At 50.0% G+C, this 16,732-nt stretch overlaps 1 protein-coding gene across 1 annotated transcript; it reads left to right on the plus strand.

The window, feature by feature from the left end:
* The first annotated feature begins 290 nt into the window (after nt 1–290).
* On the plus strand, nt 291–9,987 carry LOC145351358 (membrane-spanning 4-domains subfamily A member 4A-like). The gene is made up of 4 exons (XM_080200974.1): nt 291–366; nt 2,965–3,078; nt 8,343–8,399; nt 9,763–9,987. Exons 1-4 carry the CDS (start codon nt 325–327, stop codon nt 9,985–9,987), a joined length of 438 nt encoding a protein of 145 aa, XP_080057100.1. The 5' UTR covers nt 291–324.
* The last annotated feature ends 6,745 nt before the right edge of the window (nt 9,988–16,732 follow it).

Here is a 16,732-nt window from a genome sequence, read left to right on the forward strand (position 1 = left end):
GGACGTGGAGCAGGGTGCGGGGGGTGGAGGGGGACGTGGAACGGTGGGAGGGTGTGAGGAGGCCATTCTAGCATTAGCACTGGCAGAGAGCTGGCCTGTTGGTCTGCTATAAGGTGCACTGCTGAGGTCTCACCAGTTGTACATCTGTTAGGGTTAATCCCCAGGCTGGTTACTGAGTAGGAGTGAAGGTAGGAATTGAAATGGGTCTGCTGTTTTCTGTGTGTTTCCTGTATCGCCGTCACGTTGACACACTTGCTATTTTGACCATTTGTTTCCTTTTGCCTGTTGCAGTCGGTGTGAAGTTGGAGAGTGAGAGAGCCCAGTATGTCGTCCAAGGGTCTGAGTCAGGAACTGAGTTCCTTCGGAGTAAGAGCCTTTTGTTTTCTCTTCAGTTTCTTCAGATACACCCGCTACGTCTCGGTATGTTTCACCTCCCACCCCCTGCAGTTTAAACCCTTCAAAGATCTCCTCATCCCAACTTCCTCACAAGACACAAACCACAAATGGATCAGAATCACATGGCCTCAATCCTGCTCTCCCATCACTCACCGTCCTTCACTGATAACTCTCTGCACGCTGGGTTAAAAACACATTGCTTGTTTAGAGATTATCTTCTCCCCGCCTGACATCTGGGGGCAGCCATACGTTACATCTCGAGTTACGTACCCTCTGCCATAGCTCAGTCCATCACGTAAACCAGCCTTTCATCCATGCTAAATTGCCCCCTTAGTGCCCAGGAGACCAGAGAGGGTAAATTCATGGGGTCATGGGGATAGGACCTGGCTGGGATTGTGGTTGGTGCAGACTCGATGGGCTGAATGTCCTCCTTTTGCACTGTCAGGATTCTATGATCCATTGACTCTGTCTACACTTCCCGCCGCCTCGGGAAAAGCAGCAGCATAATTAAGGACCCCCCACGCACCCCAGACATTCTCTCTTCCACCTTCTTCCATCGGGAAAAAGATGCAAAAGTCTGAGGTCCCGTACCAACCGACTCAAAAACGGCTTCTTCCCTGCTGCTGTCAGACTTTTAATGGACCTACCTCGCATTAAGTTGATCTTTCTCTACACCCTCGCTGTGACTGTAACACTACATTCTGCACTCTCTCCTTTCCTTCTCCCCTCTGTACTCTATGAACAGTATGCTTTGTCTGTATAGTGCACAAGAAACAATACTTTTCACTGTATCCCAAAGCATGTGACAATAATAAATCAAATCAAATAGACACTTTCTCCACTTAGTCCCACACCATCACCTCTGATACCCCTGAAGCGGGAAGTGTAAACAGAGTTAATGGACTATAGAATCTTTACAGTGCAGAAGGAGGCCATTTGGCCCATCGAGTCTGCACTGACCACAATCCCACCCAGGCCCTATCCCCATAACTCCATGTATTTACCCTGCTAATCCCTCTGACACTAAGGGGCAATTTAGCATGGATGGGAGGCTGGTTTGTGTGATGGACTGGGCTGTGGCGGAGCGGAGACTACTTCCTACTGACCTGTTACTCCTCAGTGACATTCTCCCAAACACAATGTCAGCTCTGATTGCATCCAGTTCCCTCTCGGCGTCCCCACTCCTGACAGCAGCCACAGTCTCTAGATTGTCAAACATGCGTGTCTAATATCCAGCATGTGACGAGGAGAAATTTCATCCAGTTATGCATTGGGAAGAGCAGAGTCCCATCACAAATGCCCTCCCTCTTCACTACAGTCTTATGCTGACAATTACTTGTGGTTGAGCCAGGCTGTTTACAACCTTGGTGTCAAACCTGAGTCTAAGAAGCTATTCCGACTGCATACTCATATCTTCATTAAGACCATTGATGTCCAGCTCCAGAACATCACCAAACTCCACTCCAATTCTGATGTAGTCTTCCCACCTCCCACTTCCTACCCTCTGTAAATCAGAGCCCATCTCTTTCATGACCTTGTCTTACCTTTCATCCATTCAGCAGCATGGTGGCACAGTGGTTAGCATATTCCTCATGGTGCAAGGGACCTGGGTTTGATCCTTGGGTGGAGTTCTGTGTCTGCATGCGTTTCCTCCCACACTGCAAAGATGTGCAGCTTAGGTGGATTGACCATGCCAAACTTTCCATTAATGTCCAAAGATGTGCAGGTTAGGTGGATTGGCCATGCTAAATTGTCCCTTAGTGTCCAAAGATGTGTAGGTTAGGGGGATTGGCCATGCTAAATTGTCCCTTAGTGTCCAAAGATGTGTAGGTTAGATGGATTGGCCATGCTAAATTGCCTCTTAGTGTCCAAAGATGTGTAGGTTAGGGTGGATTGGCCATGCTAAATTGTCCCTTAGTGTCCCAAAGATGTGTAGGTTAGGGGGATTGGCCATGCTAAATTGTCCCTTAGTGTCCAAAGATGTGTAGGTTAGGGGGATTGGCCATGCTAAATTGTCCCTTAGTGTCCAAAGATGTGTAGGTTAGGGGGATTGGCCATGCTAAATTGTCCCTTAGTGTCCAAAGATGTGTAGGTTAGGGGGATTGGCCATGCTAAATTGTCCCTTAGTGTCCAAAGATGTGTAGGTTAGGGGGATTGGCCATGCTAAATTGTCCCTTAGTTCCAAAGATGTGTAGATTAGGGGGATAAATATGTGGTGTTATGGGTATGGGAGCTGGGCAAGATGCTCCATCAGAGGATTGGCGCAGACTCGATGGGTCAGTGACACCCACATCCCACAAGTGAATTAGAGTAATCTCTGTCTCGCAAAATGTACCCTTCACTAGGAAAATAATGTCTTTCCACAGGAAAATATGTCTCTATCTTCCAAAATATTGAGCATCTATTGATATAATTCTGAAAGCTTCATGGCCATGAGTTCCTTATTTCACTGTAATGCTTGATGGTATATTTGTTCAAATCAACTCAGTTGTCAGTGTAGAAGTGAAAGCGATGTTTTTCACTGTGGCTAGTTTGAGTGGTAACTGTTTATACTTCCTTCCATCGCAGGTCACACAGATAATGCTGGGAATTATCCAGGTGACATTTGGCATTCCCTTCTATTTTGCTGCAAGGAATTCCTTTGGATCGAATATCGCCATGCCCTTTTGGACAGGAATAACGGTTTGTTCATAGTTTTGCACTCAGTGACACTCTGAAGGGAGAATTCTCAAATCCTATCTCCTTGGCCATCAGTATGCATCAGATTCTCCAGTGTACTGTCCCTCAGAGTGGGGGCGCCTGTGTGGGGGGGGTGGGGTAGAATTAATAATGCCCAACAAAGGCATGGCGGAGTCTTTGGACAAATATTTTGTAGCTGTGCTCACAGCTGGAAGACTAAACGCAACAAGACCCATGAGATCGGCCTTTTGGAGTTTAAGCTGCCTGATTGACTGACCACCCAAAGGGTCTCACTGGCACATAAATATATGTCAGGTCCACTGGTACTCCTGATGTGACTGTGTCCCTGAAGCAGTCTTAAGACTGGAATAGAGTTTGTAAATAAAAGGAATCTGGTGCAGGGACAGTGGCCTCAGAGCAGTTACTCCACTGGCGACAAGGATGGGATCCCGGAGGTACTGGTCTCTGGCAATGGGACATCTTTTGCCAACCAGGAGTTCAGCTTCGTGAAGTCGAATGGGATTCAATGTATTAGGACGGCGCCATACCACCCATCACTGAACGGCAAAGAGAGAGAGGCCCAGACTTTGAAAGCTGGTTTAAAGAAAGAGCCGGCAGCCTCAGTGGACACCGAGCTCTCTCAGGACACCCTTCCCGTGCCACTAGGGGAATAGCACCCCTCATGGGCAGCCAACACTGCACTCGATTGAGATTGACCTTCCCGTCCCTGGGGCAGGGAGGGGGTTGGAGGAGGGCGGAGGAGGAGAAAGGTGGAAAGGCAGCAAGAAGCCCAATGTAGAGGCCACGACAACAGCAGCTGCGAGGGCCAATTGGAGGCTGGTGTAAGAGTATTGGTAAAGAATGTCGCCAAGGGTCCTTCTTGGCTACCAGCAACAGTTGTCTCTAGGACGGGGTTGATATCCTACAAAATGTACATGACATCCAAAAAAACATCTGGACCAGACTCAGGCCCTGAAATCATGGGGCCCAACTATGCCCAGCAGCTGAGAACCAAGGAGTATCCTACCTCTCCCGCTCTATCACACATAGTTAGTATTTCATAGCCTGAGACGGACACTGCGAATGAAGACATGGCTATTCCTCTGCCACGTGAGGATTGGAGCAAACCAGAACTCTGACACTCACAGCGTGACAGACAGGTGCCTGTTCAATGCTTGTTAGGCTAACTGGCCTAAAGCTTTCTGATTCCACTCCTGTTTCAGGGAGACAGTCAGATCCGGAGTGCCCTGATAGTCCTCAGTCGAGACAGGTTAGACTCCTGATTGAGCAGGCAATCATTACCTCTTAGAGTATGAGCTCCCTGATTGAGATAATGATTGCTTGCTCAGGAGGTCTCACCTCTCTCTCTCTGTCTCTCTCTTAGCGTGTCAGGGCAACTGGCACTCTGTATCTCACGGTGTTTCTGAAGCATTCTTAGTAGCGGAATCACATTTGTAAATAAAGGAAATTTGGTGAAGGGACACCAGCCTCTGAGGAGCTAATTCACATCCCAAGAATTGATGAAAAGCGAGGGGCAAAAGCTGCCACAATCACTGGGGTGAAAATACTGCCACAAATACGGCACCTGTGTTCGAGTACGGAGGCAGACAGTTATAGGCCAGTTAGCCTGACATCTATCTTAGAGAAAATGCTGGAATCCATTGTTAAAGGGTATTTTGAAAGACATAATATAATCAGACAGAGTCAGCATGGTTTTGTGAAAGAGAAATCACCTTTGACAGATTTATTAGAGTTCTTTGACAGTGTGACAAGCAGGGTGGATAAAGGGAAACCAGTTGATATAATATATTGAGATTTCCAAGAGGTGCTACATAAAAGATTCTGGTGGTGTGGGTGATATATTAGGCTGGATAAAGATGTGGCTGGCTGAGAAACAACGGAGAGTGGGGATAAATGGGGCATTTTCGAGTTAGCAAACTATAACTGGGGAAGTGCCTCAACTAATGGCAGCCCCAGCTGAAAGAGCAGAATCCTTTCTGATAAAGGGCAGAATGTAAATGCTGTGGCGGGCAGCTTGTCCAGTGTGGGGAGAGAGTGCTGTAACTGTGAGAAGTCGATTAATCTCACACAAAGGTGTTTGGCTCAGAAAAGAAGCAAAACAAGGCTGTACAGATGGCCAGTGGAAAGATAGCGACAGAACATTGTGACAAATCCCCATACATGAAACAACACTGGGCCCCACAAGGCTGTGCCCTCAGATTCTTACTATACTCATTATACACCTATAACCATGCGGCCAAATCCCCCTCCAATTCAATTTTCCAGTTTGCTGACAACACCACAGTCATGGGTCAGATCTCAAACAATGATGAGACAGAGTACAGGAATGAGATAGAGAATCTGGTGAACTGGTGCAGCAACAGTAATCTCTCCCTCAATATCAATAAAACAAAGGAAGTGCAGAGGAGAACATGCGCCTGTCTACATCAATGGGACAAAGTAGAAATGATCGAGAGTTTCAAGTTTTTAGGTGTCCAGATCACCAGCAACCTGTCCTGGTCCCCCCGATGCCGACACTATCATTAAGAAAGCCCATCAACGTCTCTATTCTTTCAGGAGACTAAGGAAATTTAGTATCTCCACTATGACTCTCACCAATTTTTATAAATGCACTCAGGAAAGTATCCTTTCTGGATGTATCAGCTTGGTATGGGCTCCTGCTCTGCCCAAGACCGCAAGGAACTACAAAGAACATAAGAAATAGGAGCAGGAGTAGGCCATCTAGCCCTTCGAGCCTGCCTCGCCATTCAATAAGATCATGGCTGATCTGTCGTGGCTCAGTTCCACATTCCCACCCTCTCCCCATAACCCTTAATCCCCTCTCTTATCAAAAACCCATCAACCCGTGTCTTAAAAATATTTAGCGAGGCAGCCTCCACCACTTCAACAGGCAGAGAATTCCAGAGATTCACCACCCTTTGAGTGAAGAAGTTCCTCCTCAACTCCGTTCTAAACTGCCTCCCCTTTATCTTGAGGCTGTGCCCCCTAGTCCTACTGTCTTTTTTGAGCGGGAAGAGTCTTTCCACCTCTTCTATCCTATCCGTCCCATTCATCATCTTATACGTCTCAATGAGATCTCCCCTCATTCTTCTAAACTCTAACGAGTACAAGCCTAGTTTATTCAGCCTCTCCTCATAGCTCAACCCCCTCAACTCCGGTATCAGCCTAGTAAACCTCCTCTGCACTCCCTCCAAGGCCAAAATATCTTTGCGCAGGTGCGGCGCCCAAAACTGCACACAGTACTCCAGCTGCGGCCTCACCAATGCCCTATACAGCTGCAGCAAGACCTCCCTACTTTTATATTCAATCCCCCTCGCGATGAAGGCCAGCATCCCATTCGCCTTCCTGACCACCTGCTGCACCTGCAAGCTGGGTTTTTGCGACTCATGCACAAGGACCCCGAGGTCTGAAGCCCAATCCATCACACAAACCAGCCTCCCATCCATTGACTCTGTCTACACTTCCCACTGCCTCGGGGAAAAGCAGCCGGTATAATCAAGGACCCCCCCACACACCCCGGACATTCTCTCTTCCACCTTCTTCCATCGGGAAAAAGATACAAAAGTCTGAGGTCCCGTACCGACCGACTCAAGAACAGCTTCTTCCCTGCTGCTGTCAGACTTTTGAATGGACCTACCTTATATTAATTTGATCTTGCTTTACACCTCGCTGTGACTGTAACGCTACATTCTGCACCCTCTGCTTTCCTTCTATTCTATGAACGGTATGCTTTGTCTGTATAGTGCACAAAAACAATACTTTTCACTGTATCCCAATACATGTGACAATAATAAATCAAAGTGAAAAGAGAAGTTAAGTCATCATTCCTAAGGAGATGAGAGAGAGGTACTGAGGCACATCCATGCAAGCCATCAAGGAATTGAGTCGACTCTGAGGAAGGCAAGATAAGTATTTTACTGGCCAGACATAAGCAGTCAAACTAAAGGAGCACATTGGCCAGTGAATCACAAATGAAGCATGTCACAGGGCACTAATGATGCATGCCATCCCAGGTAGACCATGGATGCAGCTGGGAGTAGACCCATTTACTCCAGCTTGAACTGACTATCTTATCACACCCAACTACAGGGAGTTAGAGCAGCTAACTTCAAAGATAATAAGTTTGTAGAATGCCTGAAAGCACATTTCAGTTTTAAAAAAGTTTATTTATTAGTGTTACAAGTTGGCTGATGTAAACTCTGCAATGAAGTAACTGTGAAAAATCCCCTCAGCGCCACACTCCGGTGCCTGTTTGGGTACACTGAGGGAAAATTTAACACCTAACCAGCACATCTTTCGGACTCTTGGAGGAAACCGGAGCACCTGGAGGAAACCCACACAGACTCATGGAGAGCGTGCAGACTCCGCACAGACAGTGACCCAAGCTGGGAATCGAACCTGGGTCCCCAGTGCTGTGAGGCAGCAATGCTAACCACTGTGCTGCCAGGGACCTGGCTTGGGTCACTGTAACAATGCTGTATGATTTGTTACAGTATTCCAGACATTGCGACAAGTGACAATGGCCCTCAGTTCACAAGTGAGGAATCCAGCTGCATCACAGAAGATTGGAAAATCCAACACTACACGTCATCACCCCGCCATCCCCAATCGAATGGAGACAGTGGTGAAAATCACCAAAGGAATCATCAAACGATCCTGAAAATCTAACACGTGTATACATGGTAATCACCGAGTGGGGAAACACACCAGCTGAAGGAATGGAAAGTAATCCAGTACAAAGACTAGCGTCAGGAAGATAGGATCTCACCAGCTGCACAAGGACCAACATTCCCAGCGGTACATCAGTCCTCGCAACGGAAATGGAACAACAGTAGTTACTACATCAACAACAAGTGCCATGGGAGATGGAACATGACCCAAATTAACATGCATGCATACCGTTAGAAGACCGGCATGATTTATTGACTATGTACACGACACATGTGTATGCATAAACTAACTAAAATAGTTTGTTAATGCATGAGAACCATTGTATGGGGGATAACTTGGGTAACTCACAATTACACGTGATAGTGCTTGCAAATTTATTTGTCATGGAAAGGGGGGATATTGGATTGAACAAGAAGCACAGTTTCTCTTTGAGCTCAGAACGGTCTGTGAGAAATTGGTTTGATACAGAAAGTTGTTGTCAGCTAGGTGTAACCCCAGGTAACTGAGAATGCAACAATTTGAAGTATCATTGTGTGGCTAACAAATACTAACCTCTGCACTGGTCTCTTTTGCAGTACATCATTTCAGGAGCATTGTCAACTGAAATTAAAGATCTATCAAACTCATTCAAGGTTAGTTTTCAAGCCAGTGCTCCTATTGGTGTGTCAGTTAGGTAAGAAACAGAAATCACCAGGACAGGCTATGGCCTAGTGGTATTATCGCTAGACTATTAATCCAGAACCTTGACTAATCTTTTAGGGACCTGGGTTCGAATCCAGCCATGGCAGATGGTGGAACTTGAATTCAACAAAAAATATCTGAAATTAAGAATCTCCTGATGACCCAGTGTGGGAAAAACCCATCTGGTTCCCTTTAGGGAAGGAAATCTGCTGTCCTTACCCCAGTCTGGCCTACATGGGACTCCAGAGACACAGCAATGTGGGTGACTCTCAACTACCCTCCAAGGGGCAACTGGGGATGGGCAATAAATGCCCCCCAGCCAGCGACACACGTCCCAGGGATAAATAATAAAAAGTAACAGAGTAGGGGGCATAGAGGTGGATGAGAGGCCCAGATGAATGATCCAGAGACATGAGTTCGAATCCAACCAGGGCAGCTGGTGGAATTTAAATTCAATTAATTCCTAAACTCGGAATTAAGAGCTAGTTCCGGTAACAGTGATTGTGAAACTACCGTATTGCTGGAAATCCCACCAGATGTCCTTTAGGAATGGAAATCGGCCCTTATCTGGTCTGGCTACAATGCAACCCTGAAACCACCCAACAAAGCAGCAGCCGTACCAAATAAAACTGGATAGACTGCCTGGCATGGAGCCGGGCATTGGAAACCACAATGGCACACTCACAATCCCACACATTAGGAGCATTTCATCCCCTGAATCCAACTGCACCGTTTGATAAGTTCATGGCTGACCTGATTGTAGCCACAACTCTACTTTCCTGTCTGTCTCCCCAGCCCCCTAACCTTTAATTCTCTTGTCAGTCACAAATTCTCAATCACGGCACAGCAGCTAACACTGCTGCTTCACAGCACCAGGGACCGCGTTTCAATTCCAACCTCCGGTCATTGTCTGTGTAGAGTTTGCACATTCCGCACCCCCCCCCCCCCCCCCCCGCATGGGTTTCCTCCGGGTGCTCTGGTTTCCTCCCACAGTCCAAAGATGTGTAGGTTAGGTGGATTGGCCATGAGAAATAGCTCCTTTGGGCACTCTGAGAAATCTTATGATACGAGTATTACCGAGAGCAGTTTCAATTCCAGATTTATTAACCGACCTCAGATTCCACCAGGTTTCACAGTGGGATTTGAACCTGTTTCTCCAGAGCATGCACCCGGGTTTCTGGGTTATTAGTCCAGAGGCATTATTGTTAGCCCAGTACCTGCAGCTGACATTCCACTAAACGCACCATATATGAATGAAAGTTTATTTTTGAGTATGATGTATCAAGCTGTAACTTCAGCTTGTTTGTTTTACAGGTGAAGGTGGTGTTTGCATCAAATGTTTTCAGTGCCATTTTGGCAGGAGCAGGCATCATTATATACTCCATGTCTCTGTATTATCCATTGGTTAATTACGATTATTACCATGAAGTGCGCCGTCCAGTGAGTACCATTGTCCTGTCTGACTGCAGCCGTATCGTACGCACCTCATTTTATAGGACATCGGAACTAAGAGTAGAGCTCGGCCGTTTAGCCCTTTGAGCCTGTTCTGACATTCAATCAGTCTAAAACTAGAGGGCTTAGGTTTAGGATGAAAGGGGAGAGATACCAAAGGGTCCAGAGGGGCAGTTTTTTTCACAGAGGGCAGTGAGTCTCTGGAACAAGCTGCCAGAGGCAGCAGTAAAGGCAAGTACAATTTTGTCTTTCAAAAAGCATTTAGAAAGTTTAGAATCTTTCATAGAATCCCCACAGTGCAGAGGAGTCCACTCGGCCCATCGAATCTGCACCTACCACAATCCCACCCAGGCCCTATTCCCGTAACCTCACTCATGAGCCTGGGTGGGATTGTGGTTGGTGCAGTCTCGATACACCGAGTGGCCTCCCCCTGCACTGTTGGGATTGGATGATTCTGTAATTCTAACAGACGGACAGCATGAACGGTGGCCCGAGGGGTGGGGTGGGTTCTATTTCTCTTGGTTTTGTGATGTAAAGCAAGAGGTAAGATGCCGAGAAGGTGCAGAGGGAAGATGAGGAGCTGTTTAGAAGCAGATGGCAGCCGTTTTGAGATCTTGCATTTGAGGGTGGGGAGGGGAGGGAATGTGAGAAGCTAAAGGATTGGGGAGGATTGGGCGATAAAGCACTGAACCCAGCCAAAAGGACAGGAACATAAGGAGCGTGGGAGACTATCGAGGGAGTCCGTGTTTATCTTTACCTGTGTACGAGTGCCCTCAAGTGTCTGTCCCAGTAGCAGCAAACCAGATTCACATCATTTTTCTTTCACCCACAGTCGGCACTAGTGGCCTTTGTGATTCTGCTCCAACTGTACACAGTGGCAGAGTTAGTGATGGCCATCGTGTCTGCCATTATCATTGGCAGGAACCTGTTTCGATGCTGCAACCTCAACATGATATCGGTAAGAGTGTTAACCAGGGGGCAGTGCGGTGTAGCGATCACTGGGGAAGTGGGCAACGGGCTATATTTATTCCAAAATCCTTCCTGCCGTGTGCCAACTGTGCCAAAACTGCTTGGCATTCTCTTTATCAACAATGTCAACAGTAACACGTAGAGACATTGCTAGAGAGAAATGTGGGATGCAGATTTCAGCAGAAAATTATTGTTTAGTAAGAACATAAAAAAGACAAAGACAACACTGGGATTTATTTTTCAGGTACTGATTTTACAAAGCAGACAAGTTATATTAAACTTCTACAGAATACTGGTGACATGAAATCATGGGTTATGGTGCACAGTTCCCATCTCCTTATCACACTGGGAGTCACTGTGCACAGTTCCCATCTCCGTATCACACTGGGAGTCACTATGCACAGTTCCGGTCTCCGTATCACACTGGGAGTCACTGTGCACAGTTCCGGTCTCCATATCACACTGGGAGTCTCTGTGCACAGTTCCGGTCTCTGTATCGCACTGGGAGTCACTGTGCACAGTTCCGGTCTCCATATCGCACTGGGAATCACTGTGCACAGTTCCGGTCTCCGTATCACACTGGGAATCACTGTGCACAGTTCCAGTCTCCGTATCACACTGGGAATCACTGTGCACGGTTCCGGTCTCCGTATCACACTGGGAGTCACCGTGCACGGTTCTGGTCTCCGTATCGCACTGGGACTCACTGTGCACAGTTCCCGTCTCCGTATCACACTGGGAGTCACTGTGCACAGTTCCCATCTCCGTATCACACTGGGAGTCACTGTGCACAGTTCCGGTCCCCGTATCACACTGGGAGTCACTGTGCACAGTTCCGGTCTCCGTATCGCACTGGGAATCACTGTGCACAGTTCCGGTCTCCGTATCACACTGGGAGTCACTGTGCACAGTTCCCATCTCCGTATCACACTGGGAGTCACTGTGCACAGTTCCCATCTCCGTATCACACTGGGAGTCACTATGCACAGTTCCGGTCTCCGTATCACACTGGGAGTCACTGTGCACAGTTCCGGTCTCCGTATCACACTGGGAGTCTCTGTGCACAGTTCCGGTCTCTGTATCGCACTGGGAGTCACTGTGCACAGTTCTGGTCTCCGTATCGCACTGGGACTCACTGTGCACAGTTCCCGTCTCCGTATCACACTGGGAGTCACTGTGCACAGTTCCCATCTCCGTATCACACTGGGAGTCACTGTGCACAGTTCCGGTCCCCGTATCACACTGGGAGTCACTGTGCACAGTTCCGGTCTCCGTATCGCACTGGGAATCACTGTGCACAGTTCCGGTCTCCGTATCACACTGGGAGTCACTGTGCACAGTTCCCATCTCCGTATCACACTGGGAGTCACTGTGCACAGTTCCCATCTCCGTATCACACTGGGAGTCACTATGCACAGTTCCGGTCTCAGTATCACACTGGGAGTCACTGTGCACAGTTCCGGTCTCCGTATCGCACTGGGAGTCACTGTGCACAGTTCCGGTCTCCGTATCGCACTGGGAGTCACCGTGCATAGTTCCGGTCTCTGTATCACACTGGGAGTCACTGTGCACAGTTCCGGTCTCTGTATCACACTGGGAGTCACTGTGCACAGTTCCGGTCTCCGTATCACACTGGGAGTCACCGTGCACAGTTCCGGTCTCCGTGTCGCACTGGGAGTCACCGTGCACAGTTCCCATCTCCGTATCGCACTGGGAGTCACCGTGCACAGTTCCCATCTCCGTATCACACTGGGAGTCACCGTGCACAGTTCCGGTCTCCGTATCACACTGGGTGTCACTGTGCACAGTTCCAGTCTCCATATCACACTGGGAGTCACTGTGCACAGTTCCGGTCTCCGTATCACACTGGGAGTCACTGTGCACAGTTCCAGTCTCCATATCGCACTGGGAGTCACTGTGCACAGTTCCGGTCTCCGTATCACACTGGGAGTCACTGTGCACAGTTCCGGTCTCCGTATCGCACTGGGAGTCACTGTGCACACTTCCGGTCTCCGTATCACACTGGGAGTCACTGTGCACAGTTCCGGTCTCCGTATCACACTGGGTGTCACTGTGCACAGTTCCCATCTCCGTATCGCACTGGGAGTCACTATGCACAGTTCCGGTCTCCGTATCACACTGGGAGTCACTGTGCACAGTTCCCATCTCCGTATCACACTGGGAGTCACCGTGCACGGTTCCAGTCTCCGTATCACACTGGGAATCACTGTGCACAGTTCCGGTCTCCGTATCACACTGGGAGTCACCGTGCACAGTTCCGGTCTCCGTATCGCACTGGGAGTCACTGTGCACAGTTCCGGTCTCCGTATCGCACTGGGAGTCACTGTGCACAGTTCCGGTCTCCGTATTGCACTGGGAGTCACTGTGCACAGTTCCGGTCTCCGTATCACACTGGGAGTCACTGTGCACAGTTCCGGTCTCCGTATCACACTGGGAGTCACTGTGCACAGTTCCGGTCTCCATATCACACTGGGAGTCACTGTGCACAGTTCCGGTCTCCGTATTGCACTGGGAGTCACTGTGCACAGTTCCGGTCTCCGTATCACACTGGGAGTCACTGTGCACAGTTCCGGTCTCCGTATCACACTGGGAGTCACTGTGCACAGTTCCGGTCTCTGTATCACACTGGGAGTCACTGTGCACAGTTCCGGTCTCCGTATCACACTGGGAGTCACTGTGCACAGTTCCGGTCTCCGTATCACACTGGGAGTCACTGTGCACAGTTCCAGTCTCCATATCACACTGGGAGTCACTGTGCACAGTTCCGGTCTCCGTATCACACTGGGAGTCACTGTGCACAGTTCCGGTCTCCGTATCGCACTGGGAGTCACTGTGCACAGTTCCAGTCTCCATATCACACTGGGAGTCACTGTGCACAGTTCCGGTCTCCATATCACACTGGGAGTCACTGTGCACAGTTCCAGTCTCCATATCACACTGGGAGTCACTGTGCACAGTTCCGGTCTCCGTATCACACTGGGAATCACCGTGCACAGTTCCGGTCTCCGTATCACACTGGGAGTCACCGTGCACAGTTCCGGTCTCCGGATCACACTGGGAGTCACCGTGCACAGTTCCGGTCTCCGTATCACACTGGGAGTCACCGTGCACAGTTCCGGTCTCCGTATCGCACTGGGAGTCACCGTGCACAGTTCCAGTCTCTGTATCACACTGGGAGTCACTGTGCACAGTTCCGGTCTCCGTATCACACTGGGAGTCACCGTGCACAGTTCCGGTCTCCGTATCACACTGGGAGTCACCGTGCACAGTTCCGGTCTCCGTATCACACTGGGAGTCACTGTGCACAGTTCCGGTCTCAGTATCACACTGGGAGTCACTGTGCTGGAGGAGGTTACAGAGATAGGGAGGGGTGTAGGGGCTGGAAGAGGTTACAGAGATAGGGAGGGGGGTGGGGCTGGAGGAGGTTACAGAGATAGGGAGGGGGTGTAGGGGCTGGAGAAGGTTACAGAGATAGGGAGGGGGTGTAGGGGCTGGAGGAGGTTACAGAGATAGGGAGGGAGTGTAGGGCCTGGAGGAGGTTACAGAGATAGGGAGGGGTGTTGGGGCTGGAGGAGGTTACAGAGATAGGGAGGGGTGTAGGGGCTAGAGGAGGTTACAGAGATAGGGAGGGGTGTAGGGGCTGGAGGAGGTTACAGAGATAGGGAGGGGTGTTGGGGCTGGAGGAGGTTACAGAGATAGGGAGGGGTGTAGGGGCTGGAGGAGGTTACAGAGATAGGGAGGGGTGTAGGGGCTGGAGGAGGTGACAGAGATAGGGAGGGGTGTAGGGGCTGGAGGAGGTTACAGAGATAGGGAGGGGTGTCGTGGGCTGGAGGAGGTTACAGAGATAGGGAGGGGGTGTAGGGGCTGGAGGAGGTTACAGAGATAGGGAGGGGTGTAGGGGGCTGGAGGAGGTTACAGAGATAGGGAGGGGTGTCGTGGGCTGGAGGAGGTTACAGAGATAGAGAGGGGTGTCGTGGGCTGGAGGAGGTTACAGAGATAGGGAGGGGGTGTAGGGGCTGGACGAGGTTACGGAGATAGGGAGGGGGAGTCGGGACTGGAGGAGGTTACAGAGATCGGGAGGGGTGTAGGGGCTGGAGGATGTTACAGAGATCGGGAGGGGTGTAGGGGCTGGAGGAGGTTACAGAGATAGGGAGGGGTGTAGGGACTGGAGGAGGTTACAGAGATACGGAGGGGGTGTAGGGGCTGGAGGAGGTTACAGAGATAGGGAGGGGGTGTAGGGGCTGGAGGAGGTTACAGAGATAGGGAAGGGTAGAGGGGCTGGAGGAGGTTGAGTTTGCTTTAGAGTCAGGGTATTTGTGTTGTGTGTTACCCCATGTCCCACACACTCATTGATGTTTTGTTCCCTGTCTTGCAGCCACAGTGACAGTACATATCCATGGGGTGACACTGGCAGTGTGAGGATTGCCTTTTACTGGGAAGAGAGGGGGTAAAGAAGACCTGAACACCCTGATGTCTGGGCTGATCTTCAGCTAACTGAGCTGCCCAGTATGTCAGCCTGTACCTTCACAGGAATGTGTATTGGTGTAAATGTGTTTGTTAGAGAGCCCTGGAGACCGGGGCTGGTAGTCTGTACATTTCTTCAATATTAAACATTGCACAATGAGGGAGAGACGGCAAATGCTTCTTATTGTTTCAACAAACCCTCTGGGAACAAGGAGCCTGACCGCCCACCCCTCCCTATCTCTGTAACCCCTTCCAGCCCCTACACCCCCTCCCTATCTCTGTAACCCCTTCCAGCCCCTACACCCCTCCCTATCTCTGTAACCTCCTCCAGCCCCTACACCCCTCCCTATCTCTGTAACCTCCTCCAGCCCCTACACCCCCTCCCTATCTCTGTAACCTCCTCCAGCCCCTATACCCCTCCCTATCTCTGTAACTTCCTCCAGCCCCTATACCCCTCCCTATCTCTGTAACCCCTTCCAGCCCCTACACCCCTCCCTATCTCTGTAACCTCCTCCAGCCCCTATACCCCTCCCTATCTCTGTAACCCCCTCCAGCCCCTACACCCCTCCCTATCTCTGTAACCGCCTCCAGCCCTTTTACCCCTCCCTATCTCTGTAACGTCCTGCAGTCCCTACACCCCTCCCTATCTCTGTAACCTCCTTCAGCCCCTACACCCATCCCTATCTCTGTAACCTCCTCCAGCGCCTAGACCCCCTCCCTATCTTGTAACCTCCTTCAGCTCCTACACCCCCTCCCTATCTTGTAACCTCCTCCAGCCCCTACACCCCCTCCTTATCTCTGTAACATTCTCCAGCCCCTACACCCCCTCCCTATCTCTGTAACCTCCTCCAGCCCCTACACCCCCTCCCTATCTCTGTAACCTCCTCCAGCCCCCTACACCCCCTCCCTATCTCTGTAACCTCCTCCAGCCGCTACACCCCCTCCCTATCTCTGTAACCTCCTGCAGCCCCTACACCCCCTCCCTATCTCTGTAACCTCCTCCAGCGCCTGCACCCCCTCCCTATCTCTGTAACCTCCTCCAGCCCCTACACCCCCTCCCTATCTCTGTAACATTCTCCAGCCCCTACACCCCCTCCCTATCTCTGTAACCTCCTCCAGCCCCCCTACACCCCTCCCTATCTCTGTAACCTCCTCCAGCCCCCTACACTCCCTCCCTATCTCTGTAACCTCCTCCAGCCCCCTACACCCCCTCCCTATCTCTGTAACCTCCTCCAGCCCCCACATCCTTCTGTACCTGTTTAAGCTCCTCCAGGAACTCTGCACTCCTCTGAATCTGGCTTCCCTTCACATTCACAATATCCATCTCTTCCTCATTGGCAGCCTGGCCCTCAGCCATCCAGAACCTCAGATTGGGAAT

Source organism: Carcharhinus amblyrhynchos, chromosome 13 (genome assembly GCF_965287045.1).
Source record: "Carcharhinus amblyrhynchos chromosome 13, sCarAmb.v2.hapA, whole genome shotgun sequence".
Taxonomy (NCBI): Eukaryota; Metazoa; Chordata; class Chondrichthyes; order Carcharhiniformes; family Carcharhinidae; genus Carcharhinus; species Carcharhinus amblyrhynchos.